Source organism: Hyaena hyaena, unplaced genomic scaffold (assembly GCF_003009895.1).
Source record: "Hyaena hyaena isolate Hyena2069 unplaced genomic scaffold, ASM300989v1 scaffold_1128, whole genome shotgun sequence".
NCBI classification, from domain to species: domain Eukaryota; kingdom Metazoa; phylum Chordata; class Mammalia; order Carnivora; family Hyaenidae; genus Hyaena; species Hyaena hyaena.
This window is the reverse complement of record NW_024081757.1, coordinates 134,954-146,885: the sequence shown is the minus strand read 5'-3', so window position 1 is coordinate 146,885 and position 11,932 is coordinate 134,954. Positions and strand designations below refer to the sequence as shown.

Here is an 11,932-nt window from a genome sequence, read left to right as displayed (position 1 = left end):
TTGGAAGAATTTTGGAGGAATAAGGATATTTCTTCCTACCTACAAAGCGTTGCATTTTTTACTATAAAGAAGTGTATAGAATCTTCTGTATGAATCTTCTATATGAAGTTCTATAGAACTTGTATAAAGAAGTTACAGAATCACACCTAAACATATGCAATAAATTTTATTTTAAAAGGTAAAACTTTTTGGCAACTTTTTATAACATGAACATTCAGGGCACCTGGGTGACTTAGCCTACTGAGCATCCAACTTCAGCTCAGGTCATGATCTCATTGTTCTTGAGTTTGAGCTCCACGTTGAGCTCTGGGCTGACGGCTCAGACCTTGGAGCCTGCTTGGGATTCTGTGTGTCATTCTCTCCTGCCCCTCCACCACTCACACTCTGTCTACCTGTCTCTTTCTCAAAAATAAATTTAAAGAATTAAAACATGAACGTTCAAGAGTTATTAAGCAAATTAATCCCCATCGTTGATTATAGCAGGGATTAATGAGTAATTTCGTCACCAGTGTGAACACTCACAGAATCCAGTCACAATTTGGATCTTCAGTGATTCAAGTGTTTTACCCCACACAATAAGATGTGATCAACTTTACAATAATAAAATCCATTTCCTGGATATTCTGTTGCCAATCAAGGCCTTGTTCTTCACCATCATCTCACACGATAGGAAAGCTGGCCATGGTGGCGATTCCACAGTGGTTGTTCCGGTCTCTGGCCATTTTTATGTAGCCACCCATGCCCCAGTCAGTGCCCCAGCTGAAAGAAAACAGGGTTTTCCAACCATTACAAACAATCAAAAACATACATCTTTTTGAACAATCACGTCAAATACTGAAAAGTGCACCAGACGTCAGGACAGATTCAGGAAGAATCAAGAGAGGCCATTCTTCTTTATGGTTGAGTTCTGACCTAGCATAGAATTCTATTCCCAGACCTTTCACAAAACTGCAACGTTAGCAGGAAAAGGAAATTCTTGGAACCAGATGTATTACAGAACATTGAAAAAAATTGCAATTTAGAAATGCAGTACTCTCAAAGCTATATCAGGACCCATCGCAAGCCTGAGGTAGTATCTTAATGTCATCAAGACTATCTGTGTTCCCCCCTAGGTGGGGTAAACACTGCTGGGATTTCAGAAGTGTTCTCAAAAAAGATTCCTTTTTCAAATTCAAAAGTATGTATTCCTGGATTTTCATACCTGTTTTTGACAAGCCAATATTTTTGGTTATCCGATTCTTTTCCTTGAATGCCATGGCCAACCACCAGAACACCGTGATTCGGGTCTTCACTGCTGCACTTTGGATCATAATAAATGCCTAAGGAGTAATATTCAATGCTGGAGTGAGGATTCCCACACGACATGTGATAGTAACCCAGCCTATCAATCACAGTAAGGGAGGCATTTCAAGATTCACTTGTGATATGAATTCAGATGAGATTTAAAAATCAGATACTTTTGTTTAGCTAGGGTGGGGATTTAGGCCCTCATTTGACACCAGGAGAAATACTAACTGTCACGATCTCTTTTGAAAATAATAGTCAAAGGACATTAAAAAAAAAAAAAAAAACCTGCCAAAACTTTATTCCTCTTATAGGATGTCAGGCTAGGGAAACAGCAGAGAACATAAAATTACTTGAGCTAATTTTATGTTTACTGGGCTTCTTTCCAGTGTTAATTTCAGTAGCAAAACTCTTTAAAAATTTTCACGGCCTAACATTTAGAAAAAAGTAAAGTAAGCTATGCCAATCCAATTGTGCAGCCATTTAATTATATTTATGATATCCTTAAACTCGTGGGGCTTTGGGTCAAGTCATGGCAAATAGAAACAGCAGGCATAAATACTACATGTACAGAATGAACAACTATGTTAAATCCACACACCCCAAAATTCTACATACCAAAGAGTCACTCTTTTTTTTTATTGTTGTCCATCTCTAATTTATTTTTTTATTTTTATTTTTTTACAAATGGTTTATTGTCAAATTAGTTTCCACATAACACCCAGTGCTCATTCCCACAAGTGCCCTCCTCCATGCCCATCCCCCCTCCCCCCCATCCATCAGTCCTCAGTTTTTGTCAGCATTCAAGAGTCTCTCATGGTTTGCCTCTCTCCCTTTCCCCCACCATTTCCCCCCTTCTTCTCCCCCTTGTTCCTCAGTTATGTTCCTCCTAATCCTCCTATACGTGCAAACATATGATATTTGTCCTTCTCTGCCTGACTTATTTCGCTCAGCATAACACCCCCAAAGAGTCACTCTTGCTGTTAGGGTGGTTATCTAATTTTTCTACCTAAATTTCTACATCAACAAATGCTTACCTCCTTTATAGAAGCGGAAGGAATCCAGGCTTGCATCTATAAGAGCAGAGATCGCCCACATCTCGTTCAGTGCTACTAAGAGGGCCTTCTCCCGCCGAGGGATGGTCTGAAAGGCAGTGATTTTGGCAATAGAATACTCGGGCCTGTATTTGCAGGGTCCATCCTTTGAACAGTAAAGGAAAAGAAACTTGATTACTACCATCCACCTCCTGGGAACATGACTTCAAGATAGCTTACAGGTGAAAGAATTCCAAGTCAAGTTTGTTGTGAAAGATCCCAGGAGATCAAATGGTATTTATTGTTCTGAAATTGAAAAACTAACGGTTTGAGGGGTGCCTGGATGGCTCAATTGGTAAGCATCCAACTCTTGATTTAAGCTCAGGTCGTGATCTCAGTTGTGGGATGGAGCCCCGTGTTGTGCTCTGCATGGAGGTTGGAGCCTGCTTGGGATTCTCTCTCTCTTCCGCTCCCTCTCTCTCTCTCTGCCCCTCCACCCCTCGTGCTCTCTCTCTCTCTCAAAATTAATAAATAAATAAACTTTTTTTTTTTTTAAAGCAAAACTAACTGGTGTGGATTCAATGAAGCACTTGTGGTCCATGTGTCCATAAGAAGTTTTTCACTCTGGAGAAATCTGTACCCTATATAGAAAGGTATGCATATCTCCATGTAACATAGAAATAAAAGTAGCTATGTGGTAACCATCTAAGCAGAACACTGTGCCAGGCTAATACTGTTTAATGACAGTCCTGACAGTCTGCAGATAGAGAGTCTACAATTAAAAATGTGAATGCTAAATATGGTGTCTGTTTTCTTCAAAAGCATTCAAGTCTAAGAGCAAAGCTGGAATGAAAAGTGAGGAGCTCCACTCACTCTTCCAACATATGGATAGGATTCCTCTGTGTCCAGGCCTCCGTTGTTCCTAACATACTGGAAGGCATTACTCATTAGACCACCATTACAGCCCTCATTGCCTTGAGGCCAAGAACAGTCCAGGAGGTTCTGCACACTGAGGGAAACACGTCTGCCAGTTTTCCGGAGCATCTGTCCTTCAAGGGCACCAGTTGCACTAAAAGCCCAGCCAGAAGCACACCGACCCTGAAAATAAATTATAAAGGTCTCAGTCTACAAAACCAACAGCAAGACTGACAACAGTACATTGATCTGAAAACTCTTTTAAACCATAGCAACAGCAGGGTGGCTGGATGGTCCAGTTGGTTAAGCTTCAGACTTCAGGTCAGGTCATGATCTCAAGGCTTGTGGGTTTGAGACCTGCACTGGGTTCTGTGCTGACAGCTCAGAGCCTGGAGCTTGCTTTGGATTCTGTGTCTTCCTCTCTCTCTGACCCTCCCCAACTCTGTCTCTCTCTCAAAAATAAATGAACGTTAAAAAACAAACAAACCTGCAACACCAATTTTTCCACAGCACGAAACCATACCAAGGGACCCAGTTTCATTTTGGCTTTCCTCTTAGAGAGATACCTGATCTGATGAGTAGTCATCCTTGATACTCACAGGACTTATAGCAGGCATCTGTCTCCTGCTATACACAGGTACAGAGATACCAGAAGGGAAAGAGACGTTCAACACTTTCCCAGTCTCATTCTTCTGGATTTTAAGGCCAAGCATCATGTGCCTGAATTCTTCATTGGTCTTAAGGGAAAAGAAATTAGAATGTTGACAAGCATGAGATTTTGGGGGAAAGTACTGAGAAAAAGAACAAAACGTTCAACAAATCCCTGCCACACACACCATGTCACCAAATTCATTCATTGCCATTGTGAAGTTGTGTTTCCCCTGAGAGTATTCCTGATTGTGCTTTATAATCTTTTTCATGTTCTTCTCCCACACTGCTCTTCTGCATTCTTCAACCTAGAGGCAAACATATAACTTAATCATTTTACTTGTATTTAAAACCTACTGACCTTCTCCAAGTGGATGTGCTCAAAGAGAGGAAGAGAAACAACAGCCAGGGGTGACCTGATGCTTCTGGGAGATGTTCCCCAGCAACCACACAGCAGGACACATGCCCACACTGTGCACAGTCATGGTGCTCAGCTTACTCTCTTGGTAAGAGTGGCCTCAAGATGCTACTCTGTGCTATGAACTCCCACGGACGTTCTCGGTGGGTCCCCTGGATACTTTAGTTGTTACCAACCACACCATATTGTTTCCCGTGTGCCTTCTTCCACTGGATCCATTTTGCATCTAAACTTTGATCAAGCTGTATAGTAGCTGAGGCTATTCCCAAGCAAAGGGCAGTCAGGAAGACAAAACGACGCATGTTTCAAAACCTAGGAAGCAAAAAGAAATGAGTATCTGATTAGACCGAACTACCTAAAACTCTATCCTTCTTTCTTCTTCGATGTTAGACCATTCGAATGGAGTAAAACATTGAATTTATCCTCCCAAATACTTACACAAGGATTACACCGGCCCCTCTGGGAGTGCTCACCTGATTGTGTAGCTGTGCAGATGCCCTCAGCAGGTGTATCTCCAGGGCTCTCTGATGTTGGGCGGTGGCTCCGAAGCCACCCACTTAAAGCCCTAGGGTTTGGCCTGATTGGCCCTGTCCATACCGCCCAGTACACTGTAATCTTCCCAGATCTACTTTTGTTTCCCAAGCTGATGACTTCTATTCTGATGTTTTCTTGATGATAATTGCTGTTCTTTACAGAAAAAAAACTTGTTGACAATGGTCTGGGCTCACCTCCCGGTCAAATGGTCCTTAATTGGTTTTTAAACAATAGAGCAGTCACAGTGGTCCAGTTAAAGGCCCTAAGGAAAAAATTCACGCTTATTCAACAAAGAAAACTATGTCCAACTTCCATTTAGTTGATGCCATTATAAGATGGGGAAAAAAAGTGTGTATTGAAGGAACACTGAAATATATTTAGTGATGATTTTGTGATCTGTGTTCCTGCATGTCAAACCTGAGAACAGGGAGCTGGGAAGAGCTTGGGACTTCCCCCATTCCATTCTTAGAGGCCACGTATCAAAGATTCAAGGGCACTGGTGGAATGGTGTCTGCGTGACTTACCTTCCATAGGTAAGGGATGGAAGAACTATTGGGATCTCTAGCCTGTGATCTGAGAACTCCTTTCTTCTCGGTTTCTCATTCCCTCCTGATTGCCTTCCCAGGTTAGATGCTTGGGTCTTTCTCAGGGGGAATCCAAATGTGCTTTCCATTTTCTATTATCCCCCAAAGTACACTGTACAGGTCTGGCCCCACTTGGGGAAGATGGGACCATTCACGGGTTTGCATAGTCCTCTTGGCAAATGGGCTTCAGCAACTGGAAGACAGAGCATTTAACACATCAAAAGGAGAAAAGCCATATGATTATTTTAATAGATGCTTTATAAAAATAAGAAGAAAGCAGGCTATTTTAAATCAGTGGGAGGAAAATGGTGAATAATTAGCTAGTCATCTGGGAAAAAATATAAGTGGGTCCCTAAAATGTATTGCTGATGGATTCCAGAATTAAACATAAAAAAACAAAGTATGAAAGTATTACAAAAGATCAAAGGGAATATAGGGATGACCTTATATGAGACCAAAAGACTACAACCACAAGGTGTAAAGGAAAGATAGATGTGATTCTATCAAAATGGAAATTAGTCCCCACGATCAAAGTTAAAAGACACTTCACAGCACAGGAGAAAAGATTTGTAACATGTAACACAAAATGCACATCAAGGATCATACCTCTTAAGGGGGAAAGGATAAATCACTCTCAGAGAAATAAACTAAAGATATAAGACTACAGTTTGTGAAGAGAAAATACAAACAGTGGATGAAACCAGGGGAAGACGATGAGCCTCCTTGTGGATCAGAAAATGAGAAGAACATGGTGCCTCCATTCTCACTTAGCAGATCCACAATAAACAGCAGTGACTGATGCTCTCAGAGGTCCTGAGGTGCTGGGACACAGGCCTCTTCTGCCTGCTGGAGAGACAAATCACAGATCATGGGACGGCCACGGGATGGCAATGTGTCAGTTCTGTGGACATTGAGAGTTTAGATAAGCAGGCCCTCTGACCTGAGGGTCAGCAGGGAAACCTAGATGAGCCTTTCTAAAGTTACATATTGTCTGTAAGAGCAAAAAATATTGGAAGGACCAACGTGGCCAGTAGTAGGGAGGTGGTTGACTGTGGAAAGTTCTGCAGCAGTTTGAGATAATTTGGAATTACTTAGAAATCTGCTCCAGCTTTTATGAGCATGGAAACAAATCCCCTCCCTAGCTCAAGAGATGTCTCAATAGAGAAATGCAGAAAGAAAGAATGAAAGAAAGAGAAAGAAAGAAAGAAAGAAAGAAAGAAAGAAAGAAAGAAAGAAAGAAAGAAAGGGAAATATATTAGAGCCATGCTAAGGTCTTTTGCTTCCACCTAACTTAATGACAATTAACACTATCTTTACTTTCATTACATATGAAACCTAGTCACCTTCCTTTTCTTTTTCTTTATCCCTTTCTCCTCCTTCTCCTTCTCCTTCTTCTTCTTCTTTTCATCCTCTTCTTCTTTTTGCAAAGAAGGGCTAAAGGCCTGAGAAAAAATATGCAGGAGAGTAGGAATTGGTGGGTAGGTCTATAAATGGGTCTGTAGCATCTGAGAAACAGAACAGAATTTAAGCCCTCTGCCCCATGCGCGCGCACACACACACACACACACACACACACACACACTGCGTCACACAGTCTTGACGCAGAACTCCTCCTTCCCCAGAAACCTCAGTTTTGTTCCTAAGACTTTCAACTATTAAGTGAGGCTCCAGGGGTTCAGGACACACTCCCCCAAAATAAGCCACTGTGGCATATTGATTATTTTGAGCTAAAGGCACTTGAGAAGCAGCAGATGCAGGAAGGGCTCTCTGACATCCCCTTTCCAGAAGCCGCTTATAAAATTTCCCTGAGAAAGTGTTCTCCCCTGAGAAAGGCTCCAGCAAAAGAACATAGGATCACCAGAAGCTGGGAGTCAACCCTGAATGCATCTGTGCAAACACATTTCCTAAATAATCCTGGTCTGCCACTAGTTTTGTCCCCTGCCTCCAAAAGTATCTCCTTGTCACTTCCCTACAATTTTGTGCTTTTTCTTGTCATTTCTTTACAAATTTATCAAAACTTCCTCTAAAGGTATAGAAGCTTCCAGCTGTGGTCGCCTCCTGGGGACAACCCCTAGGGTATTTAATTTGATTGTGAAGGCCCCCATGTCAATATAAAAATTTAATACAACTTGGATGCTTCCTCCGATGAATTTGCCTTATGGCAGTTTAATTCTCAGGTTAGGCCAGAGATCTTAAGAGGACAGGAAAACATTCATCAGCCATTTGCGCTCAGGTGCAGATTCCTTGTCCTGTCTGGGAACTCATTCCCTGCGCCCACTCTCCTTCACTTGACTTGTGTGCATTCCTCTTGCAAAAGGGAACTGTTCTGAGGTCAATGCCCCATGATTAACGTAGTGGAGGCTCAGTGAGCACTTGAATCAGAGCAAAGAGTCTGGACAATAATCCAACACGGGTTCTGCCAAAAGATATTACTAGAAAGGTGAGGCTTGGTGCCGACAATCACCTGTACAGGAGATTTACCCCAAGTGCACAGGGATTGGGTTGACTTGAGGTGAAATGTGGGCCCCACAGCCTCCTCCTCAGGCACCTTACAGCCGTGCATACAGCACACAAGTGTTTGCAGGGGCCGGACAGGAAATGCGATACTGCAGGGAAGATGCACAGCCCGCTGCACCCCTGCTTACTCAGAGCTCATGATCCAGACAAGTGGGGCAGCAGAAGGTCCTGGCTGGCTGGTCACACTCCCAGGACAGCACCAGGGAGCTGGACCCCAGGTGGTCAGCACTGCCCTCCTGAGACCACACACTGCCATGGTGCCCAACTTGTTTCTTGTTCTTTCTCCAGGAGGGGGTGAGACAGCTTCCCACACTCACCTGCTCACTGGGAAGCAAGCTGAATTGCTTTTTACTGTGGTGAAATATGCATAACCAAACTGACCCCTTCAACCATTTTTATTTAGTGCATCCACATTATTTGCAACCTCACCACTATCCATCTCCAGATCATTCCTCATCCCAAACTGAACTCTTTCCCCATGAAACAGTAATTCCCCTTCCCCTCTCCTCTCAGACCCTCAATCCTGACTGTGATGAGGATAATATTTTTGGAAGGTTATGTTCATTTTTTTATTCACATTCATATATGCAACCCACCCTTGATTCACCAGAAGCATCCATTGCCCTGGGAAGTGTAGTAAAAGAAATGAAAATGAAAGTCAAATGTTCAGGATTTAGCTTGCAAAACCAGATTTTTGAGCTCCTGGCTTTCAATAATTAGCCAGGCTTTATAGACAGATACACCATCCTTACAAATGCCAGATGCTCAGGAGAAGCTGGGTGGCACCTAGGACACCCTAACTCACAATCACCTTGTCTTCCACTGTGCACGTCTTCAAGAGACAAAGGAATCTATAAGCAGCATCATAACTGTGTTAACAAATGTTTACATGGCTATTGTGGATGAGGAATCCAGGCTTCTGTGTAACATGGAAGGAAGGAGAGGGATGGGAATTTCAAGTGCAAATATGAGCACTCTTATGAATTAAAACCTGCTTTTCTCATTCTCCATCCCCAAGTCTATGGAATAGAGAGGCACTGACCCTTATGTTTCATGACAGGGCTGTGGTCTGACATGTGTGTGACCCCAGGTTTCCTCCCAATGTTGAGATCTGTGAGCACTTTTCAAGAGCAGCCAGAATCACTGTACTTCCCAAAACCAGACCCTGCCTGTGGGACACGGGGTGAGTTTTATAGTGTCAGGTGATGGGACCCACGTGGTCATGAAACATCTCGTGGGAAGGGGACTGAGGGACTTTCTCTGCATTTCTATGCACAACACAGAGCAAATGCTTCTAGACAAAGAAAACAATAAACAAAGCCACACTGACCACAGCAATGTGGTCATCAGTCTTGTGAAACGGAGAAGAAATAGGTCCATGGGGTGATTTTGTTCTAAGATTAGATTTTTCATTTGAAAAAATGTCCATAATTCTAAGATTCTGACTTTCTCAGATTTCTTTCTTTTAAATACTTGTTTTCTTGCTTTCTTTTTCTTTTGATTGCCAATACAATGTTTCAAAACTATTTTACCATGACTGGCACAGTGCTGGGCAGCTGTTGCTGTTTCTAAGCGGTCTTACTCTTTATAATAAAGTGTCAGTACCCATGTTCTTCATGAAATTCACACGGTGTGGGAACCTCTGGCACACAGTAGGGCTGCTCAGGTTCAGGAGTCAGTAAATGAGAAGCTCATCTACATAAAAATCAGCCTCAAACTGTACACTTTGGGAATGGAGATAGTAAAGCTTATTTTTATTTATTTTCAGAACAGCATTTTGCCCAAAGGATGAATGGAAGCTAATCAAGCCGGAAGTCCAACTTTGTTTAGTTTATGATGCATAAGTTAGGTGTCATCAGGAGAAACAATCAGTTAAGGCCACAAGTCAGAACATTCTAGAAGATAACCAGTTTCGCATGTTGGCCCTAGGGCTGGGTGTTCTCTACATTGAAGGGTCTTTCGTGGCATCATCACTATTGCCACCTCAGCACCATCCATCTCCAGAACACTCCTCTGACAGCCAATCCCTGTTGGCTGATAAGATCTCCCAGTTTTATCTCAATGGGAGGGTGGGCAGGGCCTGGACTGGACAACAGGCTCCCAGGTACAGAGATGTGAGGAGGCTGGAGAAGTGGGGACCTGGGCCGGGTTTCAGAGGAGCCTCACATGGAGAAGGGCCCAGAGCACTAGTGAGGCTGCGTCCCCAGCGAGGGGAGCCCACAGAGGATCTCAGCCCTTCAAACCAGACAGAGAAGGACACAGACCCCTCCACAGACTGGTTAATAGTGTTGTCAATTCAAGGAGCATTCAAATGAGTCAGGAGATGAGAAAGCTCCACGTGTCTGAAGATTCTAAAGCTTATGTTTGAGCAGAAAATATCTAACTTGATAGAGGTTTTTCAGATTTGAAAAAAAATTCTTAAAACTTCACCCATAATGAGTTTTGAAGCTGAAGTTTTTCTAAACTACTAATAACTATAATATTGACCAATCATTTTTGTTTCTCATGATGGTAGGAAGATTTTATTTTCTTTCCATTCCTGCTAAAATGTGATAAAATATAAGCTGCTATATGTAGTAAAACAACTTTGTAAAAAAGCATTTCAACAGTTATTATGGATTCATATTTTTCTAGGAAAAATTCTCAGGATGGTCTTTCAGTCCCCCTGAATGTGGGAAATAGGCATTCATGGATGAATTGGTGAGGGTCAAAGCTTTAGGGCCAGAAAATCCTTTACCTACACACATACATATACAACAACACAAACATATGTGTGTGTGTGTGTGTATGTGTGTGTGTACACATATATATACACACACATACGTTTACACCTAGGCACACATACATATATGCACACACATGTATACTTATGCACACATATGCACATGTATGTATACACACTTTCACTGTATAAACATATACATGTACACTCATAACACACACATGTTCACACACTATATTATACTATAAATACTTAGCACAGGAGAATAACCAGCCCCCAAGTGTAGGCAGATGGCCTGATACTTAGTCTGAATTGTAATAATTGAACATAAAATTCTGTTTAAAACTCTTAAACCCTTTGTTTCAGGTCACAGAGAAAATGGTTAATCAACCCCTCTGAAAGCGTCATTAGTTGTAAAATTCTGTGATTGCAGGGGGACAAGGCATATCATCTACCCAGAGCTGGACTCAGGCCTTTTCCTGTGCTCCTGACAGGAGCCCCGCAGGCTGGAGTCACAGCCTTGGACACCTGGCCAGGTGTTTGTCATCAAACATCAGCCCTGAGAGGGAGGGCACATCATAGCCCCATCTCAGGGGAACCTCTGCTGTAGAAACGTGTGCAACTCCTTTCCTGCCCCTCCTCCCCATACCCATGCTCTTCTTCATTTTTTAGGAGCAAAGACTTGGCCTGTGAGCAATAGTCACAACAGCAAGCATCTGAGGCTGGGGTCCTGGGAGATTAGCAGCTGTCCCCTGGGTCATTTCCTGCCCCTGCCACACACATTTCCAGAGCTGCCCAGGACAGAGGACTCCTTAAAACCCCCTTCCAGGCGCTCCTCCTTGGCCCTCCTCCTCCAGGGTGTTCAGCAGGGACCTGAGCTCCCGTCTCTGTCCTGGCCTGTGTCTGGAAGCTGCTGAGTCCCGGGCCTGAGGGGGTTCAGGCTCCAGTCTCTCAGCAGCACATGACCTTTGTCTGCAAAGATGAAGTCTGATCTCACTCTCCGGTGGTCCCCCAAAATACAGCTCCAATCCCTGAAAAATAACCCCCCAGGGCCAATTTTTCAGGCACTGTTGACTTGAGCCTGGTGCCCACCTGGGTGAGCAGGCACATGGGTGAACCTGTCTCTGTGCCCTGTTGAGAGCCTGGGGCTGGTTCTCATGATAGCTGCTCTGCCAAGGTCTGGAGACAATGAAACTGATAACCTTGCTCCTGATAAACAGTTTGGCTCAATTAAGTCCTCAAGAATCCAAAGTCAGGACAAGACTATGGTGCCATC

General features: G+C 43.1%; 1 protein-coding gene across 2 annotated transcripts; it reads right to left on the bottom strand.

Annotated features, from left to right (window-relative positions):
• Positions 1-363: 363 nt before the first annotated feature.
• LOC120224189 (procathepsin L-like) lies at positions 364-4,816 on the bottom strand. Of its 2 annotated transcripts, XM_039222403.1 has the most exons (8): positions 4,773-4,816; positions 4,476-4,611; positions 4,070-4,189; positions 3,833-3,970; positions 3,192-3,416; positions 2,322-2,484; positions 1,202-1,319; positions 364-759 (listed from the first exon to the last, which is right to left on the bottom strand). In XM_039222403.1, exons 2-8 carry the CDS (start codon positions 4,599-4,601, stop codon positions 660-662), a joined length of 990 nt encoding a protein of 329 aa, XP_039078334.1. In that variant the 5' UTR covers positions 4,602-4,611; positions 4,773-4,816; the 3' UTR covers positions 364-659. The 2 variants fall into 2 exon arrangements, with proteins under 2 accessions (XP_039078334.1, XP_039078335.1); XM_039222404.1 differs by lacking the exon at positions 4,773-4,816 and having other exon boundaries at positions 4,472-4,557.
• Between the last annotated feature and the right edge of the window lie 7,116 nt (positions 4,817-11,932).